At 43.4% G+C, this 23,500-nt stretch overlaps 1 protein-coding gene across 1 annotated transcript in view; it reads left to right on the top strand.

Moving 5' to 3' along the window:
• THSD4 (thrombospondin type 1 domain containing 4) overlaps nucleotides 1–23,500 on the top strand; it is a 583,467-nt gene that overhangs the window by 123,364 nt on the left and 436,603 nt on the right. Inside the window, exon 6 of the mRNA XM_074328210.2 lies at nucleotides 1,897–1,999. Within this exon, the coding sequence (XP_074184311.2) occupies nucleotides 1,897–1,999 (103 nt within the window). The remainder of the gene's footprint in view (nucleotides 1–1,896; nucleotides 2,000–23,500) is intronic.

Raw genomic sequence — 23,500 nt, 5'->3', positions numbered from 1 at the left:
AAGTATGCCACTTCTCCAGGCCTCAGTTTCCTTATCTGGAAATTAAAGGGGTTGGATTTGATTCTCACTGCTCTACCACTCTGTGATTGTGTGTTAAGGAATTTGGAGTGAGATTGAAGCTTGGGTGTGGCTCTTAATTGTTGCTGCACAGTTTGGTGCCAAGCTGGCTGCACCAAAATCACCTGAGGGAGCAATTCCAGCATATATTCCTAGGTTCTCTTCCCCACCCTCCGACTGGGGTGAGGTCCGAAAATCTGTATTTTTTAACAAACTCCTTAGCGATTCTTTCTGATTGCAAGGGCGGTGCTTTCTCCCACGTCGCCCAGCTGATCACATCCAGTAAAACACTGGTTCTGGCCAAAAGGTTGTAAAAAGCATCCTAACTCCAACTCCTGCTTGCAGACAGCTGGTGTTGCTGGAAGCCGGCACGGTTCCGGCTCGGGGGCTGCCAGAAGTTTGGCTTCCACAGCCCTTCCAGGCCATCAGGTTCTCACTGATTGTCAGAGCTCAGCCCTCCCTGCCCTTTTCCCCACCAGTTTCCATCACATTCTGCTTCACACGGCTTCTCGCTCCATATGGTTTGGCTCAGGCAGCAGCAGGATTATGACCACCCCGAGTGTTACACCAGCGGCCACCCCCAACTGCCCTTCATTAAGCAAGAGATGCTTTCCTCCCTGGTGTCATTCTTTGCTCTGTCCCCTCATCCTCCAGGAAATCTGGTGTTTCTGATACATACAGTAGATTTCTGTATAAATCAGGGCTTTGAGCTGTCTTATTAGCAGTTCATTCCAGAGACTTCTTACATACAGGCTTTTAATATTTAAAGGGCCAGATTCCTTTCTCTTCTGATTATTAAAACACACACTTATACACACACATACACACACACCCCACACTTAAACAGAGTGTAGCTAGGTTATAAAATGCCTGCTCATACTTCATCCACAATTTGAATTTGAGATTCTGGTCTTACTATTTTATTTCATATTTATTTATTTGATGTCACACTTTGCTCATATTTGCCATTTATAAATAAGAAAGCAGCCAGAGGAAGCTGGATGTTTTCTTTGACTAGAGTATCAGAGTCACCTGGATAATTTGATAACATACAGATTTCTGGACCACATCCCAAACATCCTGAATAATAATCCTTATTCAGGGGGATGGTCCAGGAATTTGCATTTCCCAGGAGATCTCCCAGGTGAAAGACTGCGTGCTGAAGGCTGGGAAGTCCTGCACAAGTGGTGGAGAGGATTTAGACCCAAATTGAGACAAGATGGGGAGGACACTGGGTCGCAGCCTGGTGGCGACCAGACCGCATGGAGTGAAATCCATCCTCTGTCCTCACAGGCTGCGTGGCTCCTCCAAGCCTGAGATTGCTCGTCTGTGAACAGTCAGCAACACTCTCTTACCTACCTCCTTGTTTGTTATGAGGATTCAGTGAGTTAGTACGTGTAATATGTTTAAACGCAGTGCCTGCGTGGTGAGGGCTCTGTACGTGTGTGCTGGGAGTATTATCTCACGCACGGGAATGGTGTGAGTAAAGCCAAACAAATGGAAATGGAGTCCCTTTTTCTTTCAGGGGCCTGAGCAGACCATTTTGTCAGAAGGAGCAAAAGGTTTAGGTTATGTCTCAGATTATGGTGTGCAGAAAGTTAACCTGGGGAGCTTGTTAAAAATTGAGTGTCCTTACAGAGATTCTGATTTAGTAAACTTGGATTGAAGCCTTGGAATTCTGTATTTAAAATTTTTGATGTAGGTAATCAGCTAATTTTCAGAAATCCTGGTTTCGGTAGAGGGGGACTGGTATTTAAAGTCGGAGCAGTCTTCTGGGAGCTGACTGGGTCTCTGGCAAGAGACGGACACTGATTGCATATTTACTCTCTGCTTTATCAGGTGTGTCCCGAAAGCGGTAGGAGCATCCGGGAGGTGCAGTGTGCATCCTACAACAACAAGCCGTTCATGGGCCGCTTTTATGAATGGGAACCCTTTGCTGAAGGTAAGAACAGACCCAGCGCTGTCTGCAGGAATTATTTTTGTCTGTTCCCTAACCCCTCTGCCTTCTGGTTTAGGCTGGAGGAATTGGTGTGATCCTGACCAGAGTGACAATAGGGGACAAAATGGGACCCCAGGGCAGAGGGAGCCTGCAGGCATCTTTACGGAAGGTAATCTAGCTCAGGTGACATCTGGACCATTAGTCAGATGGATGAGGCATTGATAGAACAAGCACAGTCTGAGGATGGCAGGGTGAATAGGACAGAACAGGGTTCGAGAAATGGTTGGAACAAGAGGTTCAAACGAAGGTTTTGAGGAGTGAGAGGGATGGAGGTCCCCGTTTCCTTGGTTTCTTCTACAGGGGCTGCTGTGGTTGCTTCAGCGAACATGTACGGTTGGCAGTTGTTTGGCTTTGGGTGGGGGAGCCTTGCATGCTGTTTCCAAAGATGAAATGTGGTAGGGAGGCATTGTTCTTGGGACCAAGGTTCCTGCCATTTCAAAGTGACAGACGATCTGATTTTGGTAGAGCTTCTCAATGCTGCTCTGGATCCTGGAGTCACTTTTCTTTGTTGAAACCCAGTTGCTAACTTTTGGACTGAGAAGTGTGAAATTCTAAGCTATTCCTTCCCATCACAGAGAAAGTGGGCTCCAAAGTGGTGATGGGTCAAGCAAAACTGCTGGGGTTCAATAATCATAGCAAAGTTGGCCAGAGGACAGAGTCCAACTGCCCTCCCTGTCCAGCTGAAGAGCTCTGTCAGGTCTCGGCCCAAGCAGTAGCCATGGCAACTGGTGTTGACTAAAACCCAGAGTGTGGAGCATTGCTGCTCTGTCCAGGACCTGGAGAAGTTGTCCTAGGAGAGGGCTAGACACCAAGCTGTGCTGATTTCATATTAGAGTCACTGTCTGGGGAAGCCAAACTCTGGAAGGTCGTGCCTAGTGGGAGGAAGAGAGGGATTGATGGATATCTGCTCTGAAATTGGACGCAAAATTGCTTTTATCTGTGCGTTTTTTTTTCCAGAGGAGAGCCTGTAGCTTCTACTGGATTCTCAAAGTGGCCCTATGACCTCAAAATTGTTAAGAACTAATTTGAAAATTTGAGGCTGTTAGATCCACACAGGAAAGATGAACAGATGAAACAGAGAGATGATTAGATGCAGAAATGAGGGTGGGTAAGAGGCTGGAGGGTGAGCTAAGGAAGGAAGCCTGTGGGTCAGAACTCGGTTCAGACCCTTTTCATTCCTAAAAGCATTACATTAAATTCCAGGTGGTATCCTGACTAGGATCCTGGGACACAAATAGCGTATTGGTGGACTACCTGGTGAAGCAGGTGTAAAGTGTATAGTTAATAGTATTGTACTGGTGTTCATTTCTTAGTTTGCATAAGTGTACTGTGGTTTTATAAGATGTTAACATTAGGGGAGGCTAATGTTATTAGGGTTCCTGGGTTCCTGTATTAGGCTATACAGGAACTTTCTGTGCAACTCTTCTATAAATCTAAGATGATTTCAAAATAGAAACTTTTAAAAGAGACATTGTGATGCCACTTAGCCAGGTCTTCTGTGCATCCTGGTGAAGATGAAGTCTAAGACTTACCAAATAGGGGAGGAAGAGCGTCCTCCCTTGCACCTCAGAATCTGACCTTATTTGGAAATAGGATCATTCTAGACGTAAATACTTAAGGTCCTCCTGGAGTAGAGGGGCTCTTAATTGAGTATGCAAGGTGGCTTTGTAAGAAGAGGAGAGAGACTTATAGGGAGAATGCCAAGTGCCACTGAAGGCAGAGATTGGAGTCTACAAGCCAAGTAATGCCAACGATTGCCAGCAACCACCAGAGATTAGAAGAGACAAGAAATGGTCCTTGCCTAGAGCCTTCCGAGAGAGGATGGCCTGCCAACACCTTGCTTCTGGACTTCCAGCCTCCAGAACTGTGAGAGTAAATCTCTGTTGTTTTAAGCCACTGAGTTTGTGGTATTTTGTCATGGCCACCCTAGCAAACTACTACAAAGAGGAAGGAACTCACTTCTTGATTGGTTGAGATGTACCCACATGGGTAGAACAGGAAGTGGGGTTGATCTGACCAATAGCAGGAGATGCCAGAGAAGTGAGGCACCTCGCCTCACCTGGATCGTATTCCCTAGACACCTCACAGGTCTAGGTGGTGCTCAGCCCTAGTTGCTCATTAGAATCACAGAGGCGCCTTCTAGAAATACTGATGCCTGGACTCCACTCCCAGCGATTGTGATTTAACTGGTCTGGGCACCAGTGTTTTTTAAAGAACCCAAGTGATTCTAATGGGCAGCTGGGGTTCGAGACCAAGTCAGGATTCCAGAGGGTCCTGACTCCAGCCTAAATTAAGGTACCGAATCATGGATGTGTCATAAACTGTGAGATGTATTTCTGTGTCAGAACAACAGTTCTTGTCAGTGAACATTTAGAGATGTACCCTTGCTGAATTGCTAGCTGTGTGTAATAGATGCTTTACTGTGATTAACTGGGAGGAAAGGCACATTCCTCTGGTGCCTTTGTTTCCCATTGTTTCCCCTGGAGTTGAAGCCTCGTGGCCAGACCTTCTCTGCATAGTTTGGGGTGGTCATCTGCCAGACCTGATCCTCTCAGACCCTCATTGACTTGTATCAAAGCCCTATGTGTACCACAGAGAATATTTGTGCTATTGTTTTCACGTATTACAGATACTCTCCATGGATGCCTGCGGTCGTCTGCTTTATGTGTGATTCTACTTTTCCTGTTCCTTTGTTTGCCTTGATTTGTGCTGGTCTCTAAGCATGAGGCTTGGGGAAATCTTTTATAACACTTAATTTAACTTTTCATTTTGGAAAATATCAAGCATATGTAAAGGTACAGAGAATAATAGTATAATAATAAGTTCCTATACAGCCATCACTTAATTTCAGTAGTTATCAGGTCATGGCCAGTCTTTTTCATATATATATATGAAATATATATATATATATATATATATATATATATATATATATATGAAATATATATGTGTGTGTGTGTGTATATATATATATATATATATATATATATATATACCACCTTATCTTTCCCACCCCGATTATGGGAAGCTATTTGAATTCACATTATTCATTGGTAGCTATATTAGAACTCTTGGTTGTAAGTGACAGAAACCCAACCTAAGTACATTTAAATAAGAAGGATATTGTATTGGTCATGGTATTGGGAAATCCAAGAGGTGGACTAGGCTTCAGCTATGGATGCATTCCAGGACTGCAGTAACGTTAGGACCTGCCTTTCTTGGTCTTCATCTCTTGCTTCTGTTGACTTACTTCTCAGGTGGGTGGGCAGACTTACATGGCTACGAGATCGCAATTACTGAGAGAAGCTCTCTCTCTTCTAAAGTTGTGGGTTCAGTTGTGTACCCCCAAAATGTCAAAGTCCTATCCACAGTTCCTGTGACTGTGACCTTATTTGGAAAGTGGGTCTTTGTAGAAGTAATTAAGATGTAAGTTAAGAAAAGGCCATACTGGAGTAGGGTGGGCTTTTAATCCAGTATGGCTGGTGTCCTATAAAAAGAGAGGAAGAGACACAGAGAACACCATGTGAAGACACAGGACAGAGACAGAGGGAAGACAGTCATGTGACGACAAAGGCAGAGGTTAGAGTGATGTGTCTACCAGCCAAGGAACACCAAGGAGTTCCAGCAACAGCCACAAACCAGGAGGGGTCATGGAAGGATCTTCCCCAGAAACTTCAAAGGGATCATGGCCCTGCTGACACCTTGAGTTAGGATTTCAAGCCCCTAGACTGTGAGCCCCTATTGTTTTCAACCACCCAGTTTGTGGTAATATGTTATGGCAGCGTAGGAAACCAACATGCCCAGTGATGGTTTCAATCCCAGAAAAACCACACTGTGATCTTGTTTGGATCATATTCCCATCCCTGGACCTGATTTCAGACATCGGAAGTACTTGGATTAGCTCAGGTCACGTGACAGCCCCGTGGTGGGGGACCCACACCTCATGCAGCAGAAGTGGGGCAGTGGGGATTGGGACACACAGGAAAACAGAGTCTTCTACAAAAGTCATTATATACTTCTGGACCATTCGCCACTGGAATTTTGAGTGAGCCAGTTAGAATCCTGGTATTTTACAAAGTTAAAAAAATTGCAGAATAGCAGCAGATGAGAGAAATCAGCTATCTTCTGCAGTGTGTTACTTTACCGAGAAAATTCAACATTCTTTTAAAATATTTGATGACATTTAATATGTTTCACATGCCGAGGAGAGCAGGAACCCATGGCCACTGTAGTTGCATTGACTGTTTAAATCATTCTTTTTACTGCTAAGATTGTTTTCTTGATTTTGTCCTTCTTCCTCCTAAATGACTCCCAGGCTGACCAGTGGGAGGAAAAGGCAGGGTGTTCATACTTTATGACTGGGGTTTGCACTGGGCTCTTGGGTTTGCTTGGATGTCTACTGCTATTCACTTGTGCCTATTAGGGAAACAGCTGTGCTCATTCATCCCGATGCCACACAGAACAGTGAAAGCAGATTCCGCTCTCGGGTACACACATTCATTTCACCACATGTTTCTCTTTGGACCTTTCATTGCATTTCCTGGGTATGGTGATCTATCCTTAGATAAGACCTCTAGGAATTTTCCTTTTGGCTCCAGACCTCTGTTGTAAAGGTGATGGAAGCAGAACTTGGGTACCGAGGCATCCCCGTTGCCCCAGGACAGTGATGACTTAAGCCTGTCCCCTTTCACTCTCAAAACCACTTTGGACAATAAATTATATGGTCACCCTAGCTAGGATGGGACGTTTTACTATGAAGGCTCTTGTTTAGATGCTGACATTGGGGAAATGGAGCCTGTTTTCATGCCGAGGGTATTGGGGTTTGGCTGCACTGAAGTCCAGAGTTTTGCTGGGTTGCTGTGGGCTATACAGCAGCAGGTATCAGTCTGAATCCATAAACCCGGGGACCGCTTTGTGTTCAGGTATCTTCAGTGCACTGTGTGGTCCTGGGAGCTGAACTGGAACTGAACAGAGTGGAAACCTGAAAGTCAGAGGTGAGGACAGGTCAGAAATTGGAGGTTGTCAGCTGGTCTCAGGAACAGGGCCATGGTATCTGTCAGGAATGACAAGCATATGCTGCAGTGACAAAGAATCCCCAAATCCTAATGATCTCACACATAAAAGTTTGTCTCTTGCTCCTGCTCCACGTGTAATGTAGTATGTGTTCTGCTCATTTGGGGACAAAGCTGGCAGAAGCTGCATCTCATTCCACTGCCACTGAGGCCGGGAAAGGGGACAGTGCGTCAGGCACGGGTTCTTAACACGTCTGCAGAGTGAGCCCTGCTGTTTCTGCTCATGTCTCATTGGCTGAAGGAAGTCGCATGCCACTCTTAGCTTCAAGGGCAGTAGGGTGGTGCCATCCCACGTGTGTTTAAAGGAGGAGACACAGAGAATCCGTGAGCAGCCCTGGTGGCCAGCCCAGGCAGGAAGCTCTGACAAAATTCCCTGGATGCCTTCCTTGGAAGTGCAGGGGACTTTCATTAGGCTGCTTGCAAGAATAGTAGATTGTGTGCAGAGGGTATTGAAAGTACCCACGGTCTCTGATTGCCACAGCGTTCTGAGCCACTGAGACCAATTTCTTCCCTTGATTAAAGCTCTGAGGTGCAGAGATGGAAAGTGGCACCCAGGTGCCCATGTGAGCTGCTGATTCCCCCACCAGTCCAACCATCTGCCCTGGTGGGTGTGCCCTGGTGGCACAGACCCCACACAATGTTATACCCTGTTTCCCCAAAAATAAGACCTAGCCGGACAATCAGCTCTAATGCATCTTTTGGAGCAAAAATTAATATAAGACCTGGTCTTATTTTATTATATAAGATTGGGTCTTATATCATATCATATCATACCAGGTCTTATATTAATTTTTGCTCCAAAAGATGCATTAGAGCTGATTGTCCGGCTAGGTCTTATTTTCGGGGACACACAGTAAGAACTGTGGGACACGGGACGAGAAAGCTTAGGACCAAGAGCCTGAGGACCTGGGATTAGGATGTTTATGTTTTGATGAAGGAGCTTCATTCCCGGGGAGCTGTTACTCTCACTCCACCTGCCCACCGCTCCCACACACACCGTGTGTCATCAACATGAACCTTTCAGAGCGGACAGGCTGGGCCTTAGGGAAGCAAGAGCAGTATTCCAGCAACACCCTCAAAAGATCCGTTCTCAAGCTCTCTTCACACCTGATTTTAGCCAAGAGGCAGAGACGCGATCGAGCTCTCTTACACACTCCTGGGAATACCTGGCAAGACTAGGCTATGTTTAATTAGCGTATGAGAGTATCATGAGGACAAAGCAAAATCCTGAGGGCAACCCCTTTGTGAAAACAAAGTGGTAATTTTGGTGCTGTTCATGTTGAGTTAGAATGAATGGAGACAAGGTGCCCAAGAGGAAGTCGGGGGTGGAAATGCTGGAATTTAAGGCCGATACCTACGGTTTTGATCTATACTCAAAGTCATTGGCCTTGGTGTCATAATTAAAGCCACCGTGATGGATAAGACCTCGAAGAATCACAAGGAGGGAGGATCAAGGAAGGAGCTATGGAGTATGTCCCCATTAAAGAAGCAGAGGAAAGAGGCTCAGCCATTAAGGGAGCCTGAGAAGAGACGGCAGCAGACATCACACTGCCTTCTGCCATCTCCTGTATTAATGAAGTGTGTTGTGGCTTGTCATGTTCTCTTATTACATACACCACAATGATGCCCACATAGGATAACAGAAATGGCTTGTGTTTGTTGAGTGCGTACTACATACCAGGCACAGTTCGAAATGCGAACTCATTTAATCGTCACAACCACCCTGTGAGGTAGGCACTACCGCGCTTCCCCAAAAATAAGACCTAACCAGAAAATAAGCCCTCGCATGATTTTTCAGGATGTTCATAATATAAAATAAGCCCTACCATATTTTCCCCGAAATAAGACCGGGTCTTATATTAATTTTTGCTCCAAAAGACGCATTAGGGCGTATTTTATATTATGAGCATCCTGAAAAATCTTGCTATGGCTTATTTTCCAGTTGGTTCTTATTTTCGGGGAAAGACGGTATTATCAGCCTCATTTTACAGAAGCAACAGGCATAGAATAGTTTAAAGACTTGTCCAAAGTCACCCCAATGGCAAGTGAGAGAGCCAGGTTCAAACCCCAGAGTTTGGCTACAGAATCTCTACTCTCAGTGTGTATGGAAGCCAAGAGATGGATTTGCACAGTTTGAGCATTTGAGTCCAGTCTTTAGGTACCTGTTTTCACTGATGGAACTTTCTGGAGTGATGGTAATTTTCTATGTTGTGACTGACATGGTTGTTACACAGGCATATACACTTGTCAAAACCTATCAAACTGTACACTTGTGATCCGTGCATTTTATTGTATATAAATTATACTGTTCATTTCTTTCCCCTTCTCAGTCTCTCCATTCTGGAAAGTGACATTGAGAACCAGTGTAAATTCACTGTTGTGGAACCAATAATATAATATACAAGGGGAGGATCAGAACTGAGAAGATGAGACTAGAACGGGCTGTTGGGAACACTGCTGAAGAGAAGTCAAAGAGGACAGCCAGAGAGTGTAGCTAGCTCTTTCTTTTAAAAAACTGCCGTGAAGAAAGCATCTTGAAAGTTTTTGCTATATAAGGGGAAAGAGAAAGGCTTGTTTAGAGTGGTAGAGAAATGAGAATGTCTGTAGATCGAGAGAATGAAGCTTGTGAAGAGGAATAAGGGATTCATAGAATGGTATCTGTGAACCTACTCTATCCTAGAAGAAAAGAAGGAAAATAGACAGTTTTTTCCTCCAAGAGAGTTTTTACTAAGTCTAACGCAAAAGGATTTTATTGGAAGGATATCCTGTAGCTCAGAGAATCAACAGGAAGTATGTAGAACCAGGCTTGGCAAAAGCCACAAATTGAGGAAACCCTGGGGGTCCAGGTGGACAGAACTGACAGTCTTACTTGCGTGCGGCTGCTACAGTGATTGGGTTCCAACAGGTTTCTCCATCCAAGATTCACAGCCCTGGAAATGGGAGTGTGATGGGCTTGGTGTGGGCCACATGCCCGCCCCTCAGCTGGGAGAGGAGAGTCCTAATTGACAGACCCACCAAGACTACACACAGAGGGGGAGAATGAATTCCCAAAAAGGAAATCCAGGTGCTGAACCAAAAGAAGGGAGAGTGGATCCTAGATGGCCCAAAACAACCAATGTCCACGACAGAAACTCGCGACAAATCAGGCTGTCCTCCTGGCTTGTCAACTGTCATTTCATCGGTAGGCACACAGGGCTTCTTAACACCTTTGAAGGATTATTGGAATTGGAATATAACACACGAGTTTTACTCTTTCCCTCTTCACGTTGTGTTCATGTTTCTGAGGATATCTACAGATGGGCCTCCTTGTACATGTACGGCATGTGACTGCATGGGTCCCCTTTGTTCCCAAGCATTATGCAGACATGACACAGGTTGACCAGTGGCATGGGAGAGAAGCAGGGGTTCCGTGGTGCCCCTCCCCACCCCCCACTGCACCGTGTGTTGGGGGGTGACCTCAGGGAGACATGAATGGGGCTGATAATGATTCTGTCCTGTACCCCTGATTTGCATAATCCTGGTCCCTCGTCTAGCTCTCCTGCTCCCCGCTGGGCTCATGTATGTGAAGTGCGTGTTCCTGCATGCATACTGTTTCTCTCACTGTCTGAGTGTAAGGAGAATGAAGGATAGAGCCGATGTTATCACACATCTCTGTTAGTCTTCGCTGGGAAGTTTAGGATTTGGAAAGGAAAGATTTTTTGAAGAAGAAAATCGTCCCTGCTCCGGGGTATTCTGGAAGGTGCAAATGATTTGTGTAAAAGCAATTTCTTTCCTGGCACTTGAACCAGTGTCATTCGAGATCATTAGAAAAGAAAAGCCTCAGGATATATTTCAACACCTAAGCAGATGAGTCTAAATGTGAATAATTTTAAGGATTTGAAACCAAGCAAAGAGCTTAAACCCATTGCAAAATATGAAATAACGAGACCCAACTCTGTCGTTTTTCTCTTCCAAGAAGCTCAGTTTTCGACAAAGACTGTCTCAGAATGTGGCTGGTTGGAACGGGCAAGGTCAGTGTCACAACAGTGTTGCTATTCCACAGATGCGGAGGCCGAGACTAAGGGGTGGATGGTCTGCCTCAGGTCACAGGATAAAACGGAAGAATCAGAATGAACGAGAAGTTACATGACCACAGCCTACCGCTCTGAGTGCCGTCATTTTCCTCAGGGGAATTTCTCCTTCAGTGTAACCAAGCCCTAACTGAGTTGTTTCCTTTAAAAACAAACAAAAGTGTTTTTACATGAAGACTACTAAGACTTTTCCAGAAAGTCCTGGGACTGTCTTACTCCCTGCAGCAGCGTTCTCGCACCCTCTGAGCAGAGAGGTCTCTTACTGTGAATTGGTAGAGACATGTGGGGGTGGTGGGGACATTTGGCTGTCCCTTGTATGGACATCAAGAAATTAGTATTGGGCCAACATCAAGAGAGTTTTAGCATCAGAGGATTTAGAGCTAGAAGGCAATCAAGGAATATGTAATTTATATTTAATTTATAAATTCAACCCATCCCTTATATACGTTATATATCAAAGAAATCCTCCTTCAACTGCATAGTTCCTCCCCGAAAGCTATTCAACAGCACCGTAACCGTCAGGGTCCATTTCTTAGAAATTCCAGTGAGAACATTCGGTGGATCAGTGGCACTTGTTTGCAAAGGATTAAAAGAAAGAATCTGTTGTATGTCTGTGGTTCGGTAGGAAGAAGGGGGAGAGTGTGCGTCAGGTCCCCTCTTTTACCGCAGCCATCTGCTTCCCTGCCTGCTCCTTCTGCGTACACGCTGCCCCAGCACAGCCTGATAACGCTGCGCCAGGTTACTCTGCAGTGGGTACTTATTGCCTGGCTACCCTTTGGAGCCACAGTGAACAAAATGCCCAGGTTCCCCTGTCAGATATTTGAAAGCAGTCATCTTGTCACCCGGAATCTTGTTTGACCAGCCTGCTGAGTATTTCTATTTCCTTCAATCGATTCCCTATGTATTGGAGCATGCTATTTGTTTATTATACTGGCGGTTCTCTTTAGCATATAGCTCATGGGTCATAACGATTAGGCCTCCTCATCTGTGGCAGCTCTAGCTGAGTCTGGTTCCAATATGCTGGGCTCCGGAACGAGTGTCCCTGGGATTGATTGGTGATGCCTTACATGGGTATAGAAGTGGCAGCACACACTGCCTCTTTACAGTTTTTTGATCTTTCAAATTGTGATGACATAGGTGTCAATTAATTCTATTAGTTGCTTGAAAATTTGGGATGCATCCTCATTCTTTATTGAACAGAAATAAGACTCTTAAATGGTTCACAAGGTTTGCCAAGCATTGCATTAGGCCTCTCTACAAAGTGTCTGTGTAAAACTTCTGATCTTACAATACAGTAATCAGGGGAATTATGCAAATAAAAATGAGGACCACATGTCATTGTGGATTATGTCTAAAATGTGTTCTCATTTAAAATGTAAATAAAAACCAAACAATATGTGACTGATTGTAATTTTACAAGAGAAGATTTTAGCATGACTGAAATAGTCGGGAGGGGCAGACCTGGTTTCCCACAGAGATCCTTTAAATCAAGGATTTTTTCAGGGTTGCAGTGTATACAGAAGCATAGAAACTAAATCAAGGATAGTTTCTAAAAATTGGATTGCCTGATCTATGTATTAAATAGATGTCATTCTGTTTTGGAATTGTATTTCTTGTCTGCATCTGAGGCTGTACCTTCAGCAACAAAACAAAATTGAGGTCGTAGCAATAATTTGTATCCAATTATCCTACTTCCAAACCCAGCTGTCTTCAGCCTGAATATTGGAGAGCACTTGTCATCATATCCTGAGTTCACATAAGTCATTATCACACCTCTTCACTGAAGACCTAGGCTACTAACAGGTACCTATGTGCAGGACTCAGCCAGAATACTTAGCAGCTGAGTTTATACTGGGATATATTTTTCTTTCAGATTACTAATTGTGATATGTAGTAACCTGAAATAATAAGGCTTTCATTCAAAACCAGTCCTGTTCACATGGGAAATATTTCTGGATTTTTGCTTTTCCTTCCCTTTCCGGTTCTGTGATTATCACTGTTCCACTCTCACCCACTGATAATGTCCACTGATCTTTGTGTGGCCCACTGAAGAAGGCACACCTTTCCAACCCTTTCTGTGCTGGGTCTACGATGGCATGGGTTCTGTATCTCCCTGGGGCAAAGCAAAAGTGGTCATCACTACTCCATTGTGTCAGATTCTTGTTCAGCTCACCCTTCCGTGTGTAGTGCTTAGTTTTTTATCTGTACTTTAGCATTCTGTCCTTTTGGGTTGCCACACACACACACACACACACACCCCTCCAGCACCACCACCCACCAACACTTCCTATGAGGAAACCACCATATAACTTTGTTGACAAACATCTGTTTGGATATGTTTAAATGATTCCGAAGTGAAACAGGGAAAGTCTCCATATCACTTTGTAGTTTTGAACTGAAGACTGCTGAAAGCAGAGAGAGGTTATATAAATGTAAGTGATTAAAGCTTTGGAGCTGGTTGACAGAATTTACAACTCAAGATTGCTATTTAGGGATTACTAGCAAGAGTTTAGGAAAACAGTTCTGCATTGTACTCAGTTGATACTTTTCTTTTAAACCTTGCTGCAGATGATATTTTTATGGAGGCAGGTAGTCACTGACTGGGGAAAGGTAACCATTGGGAAAGACTGGAACATGGCAGGTTGCAGGGTGGAGATAGCCAGGTATTACAGGGGTCAGATACGCTAGGCAGACAAGCTTTGCCATGAGTTTATTGAGGCCAGAAGTCAACAGCAGGATAGGAGACTGGCAGGGCAACCATAGATTTCACACGGTTATCGAATTAACTTTTCTTTAAAATGTAACCGAGTGAGCCATAATTTATTGGGCTGAGTTGAGTTTTGTCCAGAGAGGTTGTTCGAAGTTTGGATTCGAACAACCTCCCTGGACAAATCTCTGGAAGCAGCTTTCATCTAAAGTCCTGCTCTAGCAAATGATGTTGATTTTAAATTGAGCCATCCATTAAAATTAGGTCAGATTTGAACAGGACAGTGCAGCTTTTTGATCTGGGGGAAAACGTGCACACGGGACTATGATGAGATGGCCTGCCTGTCACTTAGGAGAGGGAGAAAATGGAGGGGAGGGCTCTTACATTCCAGTGAATTCGTGCACCCTCTTGATGCCAACAATTAGAAAGGGAAGCGTATCAGATGCGTCCAGCCCACATTCCATTTGTACTCAAGGTTACGTAACTGCTCATCGTGTAATACTTTGGCCCTTGTCCACTGAGCATGCAGATATTGGCGGGTTTGCATGTCTATGTAGTAGATGCCCCTTGTCTTGTCTTGCACCCGGTGTCCCTGTTTGTTTATGCTGGCTTTGGAGGTTATATAAATAGTTTTATCAACCTGTTCTCCCACCCTTGGTGATTAGTGGCACCTTCAAAAAAATCCTTGGGTATGTTCTTAGGATGTGAAGGAATAGAACTTAATCCACCCAGGTTTACGATGGTTATCAGTCTCCTTCCATGCATGCTCTCATGGCATCTCCAGGCGTGGAGCGTGGAGGGTGTCTGGGGGCTCTGCTCCCACCCTGGCTCCCTGGACCTCTGGGGCCTCTGCTTTTGGAATCAGTATTGTCCTGCCTCTTGGAGCCTAGCGAAGGCTGCTCAGGGGCTACCAAATGTAACTGTGCCTCCGGACTAGACAAGCAAATTCAAGTTCACACAGAATGGGAAGATGCACTTTTTCACCTTAAAAAAAAAGATTGCGACAGTGTGTTGGCATTGATTCATGCAGCCACCTTTTGTTCTGTGTGAGAGCTAGCCTTGGAGTAGCAGGAAGGGCAATGCACAGAGAACACAACCCCAGGGGCACCAGCCCCGCCATCCTTGGACCACAGTAAGAAATGACTTCCTCCCGTTCTGAGGATCCAGTGAGACGATGTGTCTAAAGTGCGTATATAAAGGTTGTAAGCTCCACTGTTGATGACAGAGTGTCTCTACGTGCCTGGCACCCTCCAGGTGGATACTGGAAAGATGAGTAGTATGGGACGTAAGCAGATGCCAGGAAGAGGATTTCAGGCAGACGGACGGCACAGGCAAAGGTTCAAGGGTGGAAAATACTCTCTGATGTTTCAGGGGAGCATCAGAGAGTATGCTTTGGCTGGAGCAAAGGGTGTAAAAAGGGAAGAAGTGCAGGATACGTTTGGGCTAAAAGTTTGGGGCCAGATAATGGAGGGCCTCAAATAGGAGGCTGAGGAAATTGGACTTCGTTTTATAGGCAGTGAGAAGCTATTGGGGTTTTTAAAGCAGAGGAGTAACATGATCACAGCTGAGCTTCAGGAAAATTAATCTGGCAGCAGAATGCTGCAAAACCTCTTTGGAACAAGAAGTGGTATAAATAAATAAGTAAGTTGAAAATTTGGCAGTAGTGTTTTAAAATATGTCCTAAAATGTATGAGCTATATATTTTGAGATGATAATGTCTTTTTTGTCTTTTGTTTTCTCACAGCGGCCAAATTCCTCTTTCTTTTTTCTCTTCTCTTCTCTTCTCTTCTCTTCTCTTCTCTTCTCTTCTCTTCTCTTCTCTTCTCTTCTCTTCTCTTCTCTTCTCTTCTCTTCTCTTCTCTTCTCTTCTCTTCTCTTCTCTTCTCTTCTCTTCTCTTCTCTTCTCCCTCCCTCCCTCCCTCCCTCCCTCCCTCCCTCCCTCCCTCCCTCCCTCCCTCCCTCCCTTCCTTCCTTCCCTGCATTTCCTCCATCCACCCTTCCCTCCTTCCTTCCCTCCCTCCCTCTCTCTCTCTTCCTTTCTGTGTCTCTCCCTCTCTCTTTCCCTCTCCCTCACTCCTTCCTTCTCTCCTGTCTGTGATGGTTAGTGAAATTTGGGGGGTGCAAACCCAGCCGGAAGTTAACCCTTCCAACACAGTGCTTTAAGGAGATCCAGCTGCCGGGGCTCTGTGCCCACTGTGCCAGCTGTGACTGCTTCCATTACCAAAGGCAGTGAAATCATCCACCTTTGATTTTCACCAACCCCAACCATACAAAGTATAGATATTTTTAATAAGTAAGCTGATTCCTATAATTCATGTGGCTAATGTTTCTGTAATCATATTTTCTGGACTCATTACCAAAAGGCTCAATCGATTTCTGCAACTCTTAGGTTAGTAAGAACAAAGACTTTCTATGAACTCTATAGACACGGCCCATGTCCTGCTCCAGCAGATTTAGGAAATGTGTTTAGGCCCTAAGTGTTCATGGATTTAACTTACAGGCTTGGGACTCTTTGTACCTTCCCCTGAGAGTCGGTGGCACAGTTTGAGACATGAATCTGAAGTCTGTTGTGCAAGATACGTGTATGGAAAAGAGTCATTTAGCTTCACTGTTCTCTACTTTTTTGTGCATTTGCAGCAATGCTCATGAATGAATTAGAAATTTGGTATCTGTGAAAAATCATGATCAAATGAAAGATAAACCTGTAGTGAAATTGAAAAGTATGATTGATTTGTAGTGTGCACCGTAAGGCTGTGAACAGAAACTCATTTGATGCTCCATGGAAATGTGATTCAAGAGAACGCTGGGAGCCTCTATAAACATTTTTGTATTTGTGAATCTGGGAATTCAAGAAGGTTCCGGATGTGTGCCTCAGGAATGTCAAGAGTCTGCTGTAAATCCAAATTCACAAAAGAGATAAATTATTGAATGACTTCAGATTACAAAACGATTTTCCATTTTATTAAATATTTACCACGTGTTTACCCGAATGAAGTCCTTTAGTAAATATAGTTAGTATTTGATTTACAGAAATTCAGTGTATACAGCTGTTTCTGGATACGTGTATCATGTAAAGTGGAATCCCCTTTTTATGGCATTAGGAAATCTTAAGATAACAATTTTTCTGTTTGAAAAATCAGTTTGCTTGTATGAAAGGCACTTGTTCAGTAATTATAGATTTGGTTTCTTACCAGGAGGGATTTTGTATTATAGATGGTTCTAATTCTCAAAGCTGTTTGATAGCAAATATTCTTATTTGTTATGCTCAGCCACCACAATATTATCTGCCCTTTGGCTTGGGTCCATGTAGAATAGCTTTTAAAACCCTGCCTCTGATGTTTACCTGCTCTGGGACCAAAGGCCTCAGATTTCCCCATCAATAAAATGGGGCTAATAATAGTTTCTCCCTGAAAAGTCTTTGGAGGAGATTAAATGAAGCAATTCATGCACCTTGTACCTAGTAGGTACTCAATAAATGTTAGCTATTATAATATATTATTACTATCATTTTTCCAGTCCCAAAGGTAAAATCAGCAGTACCTTATTTCCAAATAAGTGGGTTATTTTCTTTAAAAAAATTTTTTTTTCATTACAGTTGACATTCAGTATTATATTAGTTTTTGGTGTAAAGCATAGTGGTTACACATTTATATACCTTATGAAGTGATCCCTCTGACTAGTCTAGTCCCCACGTGACGCCATACATAGTTATTACCATATCATTGACTATATTCCCTGTGCTGTACTTTACATCCCCATGACTATTTTGTAACTACCAACTTGTACTTCTTAATCCCTTCATCTTTTTCACTCAGCCAATCTAGCAACCATCAGTTTGTTCTCTGTATCTGTTTGTTCATGTTTTGTTTTTTTATTTTGTTTTTCAGAGTCCACATATAAATGAAAGCATATGATGTTTGTCTTTCTCTGTCTGCCTTATTTCACTTAGCATAATATCCTCTAGTTCCATCCATGTTGTTGCAAATGGTAAGATTTCGTTCTTTTTTCATGGCCGAGTAATAAATATTCCATGTAGCCACTATGGAAAACAGTATGGAGTCTTCTCAAAAGATTAAAAATAAAACTACCTTATGACCCAGCAATTCCACTTCGGGTATTTATCTGAAGAAATCCAAAACACTAATTTGAAAAGATATACGTACCCCTATGTTCACTGCAGCATTATTCACAGTAGCCAAGATATGGAAACAACCTAAGTGCCCATCGATAGACGACTGGATAAAGAAGAGGTGGTACCTATATATGGTGGAATATTACTTGGCTAAATGAGTGGTTTTTATTCAGCCTTTGCTCGATGTCTAAACTGTTTCACATTTCCCAAAATGAGGAAATTTTTGACATCTCACATACTGGTGTCCAGCAGTAGCAGGAGACGCTGCCTTCTCTGGTGCTTAGAGTAAAGTGTTTTATGGGTTCACTGATTTATGACACCCTGTCCAACTGTACCACAGCGTAAGAAAGAAGGACAGGGGGAAAGGAGGGGGGGAGGGGAAGAAGGAGAAAGAGAAGAGCGGAGGATGTTACCTTATGCAAACGTAGGTTGGTCCTGCTTACTGTCCAAGTCTTACCTAGCAGTAGCCCCTGGATTGTGCAGGGGCGCCTTGGTTCCCACATAGCAAATCTCTGCTCTGCTCCTTGACTTTGAAGGTCCACGTAGTCCAACACTCACAGCTAAGCCACCTTAGCTTTCCCAACACTTTCCACTGGACCCAGGCACATCCCTGTGAACTGGCTCATGGACTGACTCAGTGTAGGATTTCCTCCAGCTCCCTTTTGTTTATCCAAATCCTATCTAGTCTCTAGGACCCACTCAAAGCTTATCAGCTCCTCGAAGACTTCCCCAGCTGCCTCATTCCTCACGGATTTCTCCTTATTCAGCCTAAGTATCTTTGCGGCCTGGGTGCCATCACAGAGCACAGAGCACATTGAAATCACAGTAATAACTGCAAACGCTCACATAAAATTCTCTAGCCCTCAGAGCATTTTCGCTTACATTATTTCTTTGACCTTCCTAACATCCCTGAGGCAGGCAGGCAGGTCACATATTTTTACCCTACTCTGCACGGTTACTTGGTCAAGTTTATACAGTGAGTGAGACCAAGAACTTGAACTCGCCAAGGCTACCGGCCCTATTTCCCAAGTATGGTTTTACTCTGCTGTTGTTCCTTGTATGTCAATATTATCTCCTTAACCAGTCTGTGAAAATCCTTGCTGTAGGGGGAAATGTCTTTCTCTGCTGAACCTCTCAGTTGCATTTGGCCCTCTATCCAGCTCATTAAATCTTGTTGCCTGATAATAGTATTGTTGTGCAAATGCTTATTATGTGGCAGGCGTTGTGCTGAGCTTCTGTACAGGGAGGGTCTCCCTTAGCCCTCAGATGCCTCTGTAATACCGGCGCCCTTACTAGCTTTAGGTTCAGAGAGGTTCAGCAACTTGCCAAGATCAGCTACCTCAGATAGCTAGTAAATGACTCAACTCGTCACACAAGTGGCTGTTACCATGGGTGGCTCCTTTTTTGTTGTTTTTTTTGTTTAGTTTAGTTTAAATTCAGACTTCTAGTATAAGACCCGGTGATATAATATAGCATAGTATAGTATAGTATAGTATAGTATAGTATAGTATAGTATAGTAATTAGTATAACATAAGGTAATATAATATAATACTGGGTCTTATATTAATTTTTGCTCCAAAAGACGCATTAGAACTGATTGTCCAGCTAGGTCTTATTTTCAGGGAAACACGGTATTTAGCTCACAATTCAGAGACAGCATTGACAATGGGCTAAAACGCTGCACTGGGTGGTGGGGCAGATGGGGATCTGCTCTGTTGAAAGCACAGTGCTCAGGAATGCTGAAAGGAGAATTGGGGTGAAAATGGCCTTGGTTCCTATCTTGTTTGGATCCAAGAGCAGCCCATCGATCACTCAGCAGAGTTTAGCTGCATTGAATTACATCAGCACCATACTATTCTACTTAAACTAGACGGACGATGCTTCTGATGCCTTTTGTCTCAAGTGCACTTAACCCCAGAGCAGATAAATGAGAACCCTGGGTGTGTGGCCCCAAGTAACACAAAGAAAGGCTAGAAATGGCTATACATGTTTATCTTTTAGAAAAATACTTCTGCATTACTTACCATTGAGAGAAAAAGTGAGATACTGTTGTTTGGGTATTTTAAAAATTGGTTTGGCAAAACAGTGTTAATGGTGCATAACACTACATTCTGGGTCCAGACGGGATCTCCTTCTTTCTTGGTATTGTAATATTTTAAGAACATAAACTCATAAAGATAAGTGTTGGGTATTGTATGTGAGGAGATGCCAAGACTGTTGTCCAAGAAGTGGTGAAATGCTACGTTGTCAGGCTCCTCGTGATAGAAATGTCAATAAGTAGTTCTTCTTGCTGAAAGACCAAGTTACTTCTATAATATGGGGACCCAAAGCATTTCTGATTTTAGTAATTAAAAAAAAAAAAAAAAAAAGAAAGAAAGAAAGGAAAACTGGTGTCCTTTGTTCTGACCATGAATGCAAACAAATGGTCTCAAAGCACACGGTCCCCAGGATCGTGCTCTCCACGTAACTCAAACATGTTTATTGTGACATGTAGCTCTGTCTTGCAGTGTTGGCTTGAGACATTTTAGCCATTGGAAAAAATTATATATATATATTTCCTAAATAAGTCAACTTGGGAATAGCAAAATAGTTCAGCGTATCCAGGTCTTTACCCTTTATTTTGAGATCATTTGCTCTTTCATTAGGAAAGAAAAACTCAACAGTGGATTTAAGCACATTATCCATGCTATATCCTGCCCTCCCCCAATAGCCAGTATTCAACTAGGTAATAGAGCAAACTCTTGGATGCATTTTTTATTCCATTGTGTCTAAAAAGTCCAGTAGTCAGCTACTGTCTGCATTTCCTTAACAGTTTTGGGTACGTTCACTAGCCTCCATCCAGGCTGCCATCTGAAACTTTAGCCGTAGCATCTACATTTGCAGAGATGTAAGCACCATTCTTAGTAGGAATGGAATAATCATACCTTATTAAAAATTATTTCATCAAATATCTTACAGCTAAGCATTTTGCACATTGACAAGCCTCTGCAATACTATTATAAACAGAGCAAGTGAAGACCATTAAATGGACGAATTATAAATTAATATCAAACTTCTTAATTGGCTGGTACGTCCCTTAGCTGCTCCTTCAGCTATGTCTGTTGAATAATTTAAAATGTGTTGCTTGGGAGTATTATTGATTTTTAGCTTGGCTATCAATTTTGGTCCAAATCAGAAAAATTCATGTACACGTATATCAGGACTTCACCAAATGTTCTCTTGACTGATCGTTACCTCCTAAGGTGTTTCTGAAACTGACCAACTCAGTGCTTCATGAATTGTGTTTCCCAGTGGATTTATCCAAATCCCAACTTTTCTCTTAAATTGAAAAAAAAAAAAAAAATCCTAGTGATTTTTCTTTAAAAATGCATAGTTTCTTAATAAATATTGCAATAATTTTTTTTCATTTAGCTAATACTCAGATTTTTTTCCACCAAAATGAAAATGTCAGTTTTAGAACCATTTGTATTTCTATAATGGTAAACTTTATTTGACATACACATAGAATGTGTTTTTCAAATTTAACATATACCATGTTTCCCCGAAAATAAGACCTTGCCGGACCATCAGCTCTAATGCGTCTTTTGGAGCAAAAATTAATATAAGACCCGGTGTTATATAAAACCGGGTATTTTGTATTGTATTATTATATTATATTATATTATATTATATTATATTTATTATATTATATTATATTATATTATATTATATTATATTATATTATATTATATTATATTATATTATACTGGGTCTTATATTAAAATAAGACCCGGTCTTATATTACTTTTTGCTCCAAAAGACACATTAGAGCTGATGGTCCGGCTAGGTCTTATTTTCGGGGAAACACGGTAGGAATATGTTCCTGGGAAACAGATAGATAAAGACTTTAAAAATAGCTGAGAGTGAGGCAAGCCGTAACTGTGGCAAAACGTCTCGCACACTTTTGAAGCTCGGATGAGCCTCCTGCCACACAGGAGTCAAGGGCCAGCATGGGGTCAGGTGCCGAGAGGATGGACTTGCATATTTCAGATGCTGCATGTTTTGCTTTGGATGCTCTGAGCTGCTGGGACTGGATGCAGTTCTTCTTGGATAGATAAACTGCTGGAGACCTTGAATTCAAGAAGGAATTTTTAACCCTTCTGTGTTTAAAAACGAGTGACTTACATGGCTGAGGATGGGAACCCTCCCTACAATCAACTTGGGGAAAGGTTTTGAGAAGAAATGGACTCCTTTTACCATTTGGGCAGTTGTATATAGTTGTGCAGCATGCCCCGTAAAGACAGAGAGGCCACCTACAAAGTGGGCGAAGTGATGTTTCCTGCCATGGATCCCCTAGTTTATGCCCAATGAGACATTCAGAATGTTTAGAAAGAAGTGCATTTTACAGTTGTGCATAACTCTCTGCTTGGTATTAACTAAATTGAATTTGGCATTTAGATGATGCAAAGGAATCGATCCACAGTAAACACTTAATGTGGAAAGAGATAAAGACAGACCAGGAACTTCCTCATCCTGCCATTTTGATCCCTTTCTGAAAGAAAGCATCCTGACTATCGTGAGGAAACATCAGCTTGGAATTCATACCTATTTGACTTGGCAGATGTGAAGAACTATTCTTTCTGAGTATCCAAGAAGTGAAAACATAGGACAGCAACTGAAAACCACCTCAGAGATTATCTCATTACCTCCCCCCATTGCACAGATAAGGAAACTGAGGTCTGGAGGTGTCTCCGGACCTGCTGGGGTGAAAGGGCAGGTGAGGGTGTGGGTGGAGAGCCCGCATAAACACGGAGTTCTCCCGCCGTCCCATCTCCTGCTGGGCAAGTCTAGCCGGAAGCCCCAGGCCAAGGGCTCCTTCCTGAGACACAGAGCAGGACACAGAGCGGCAGAGAAGGATCTGCAGAGGCAGACGGAGAACGACCAGCACAGCCCGAAGAGAACCCTTAGGAACGCGGGATTCTGCGCATGCAGTCCATTTCAGTGACAGTCATCACAAGAATGCCTGCACAGATAGGCACTAGCGCCTCTGCACGGGTGTGATACGTACCACTCGCGCCGTCTGCTGCCAACACTCGGCGCACTTCGTGTATTCAGGCTCCGTCACAGGAACACCAGCACCGTCCAGGGGGCCGCGGTCTTCTTTCTCCGTGGGGCTTTCTGCAGAAAGACACAAGGAACACACTATGAGTGGGGAAAATCCCCAGCTGGCAGAGGCCTCTGCTTTTTGATAATAAAATCAATTCTCTCTTTTATGAAAATAGCTAAAGATTCCCAGCATTTTGAATTCGGATTTTAACGATGAGCTAGACTGAGACATCTCTGTGTGCCACCTCTGATCCTATTGGCTGCATCCAATGGGAGGGTCTCGGCTCAGTCATCACCACACCTGTCTTCCTGTGGACACAGCCCAACAGCTTTTAGCCTCTCGTTTGCTACGCTGGGGCTTTCCGGTTGAGTCTGAG

The sequence above is a fragment of the Rhinolophus sinicus genome, chromosome 3 (genome assembly GCF_057876585.1).
Source record: "Rhinolophus sinicus isolate RSI-liver-muscle chromosome 3, RSI-T2T, whole genome shotgun sequence".
Classification (NCBI taxonomy): Eukaryota; Metazoa; Chordata; class Mammalia; order Chiroptera; family Rhinolophidae; genus Rhinolophus; species Rhinolophus sinicus.
The sequence above is the reverse complement of the archived record's forward strand: the minus strand, read 5'-3'. Positions and strand labels throughout refer to the sequence as shown.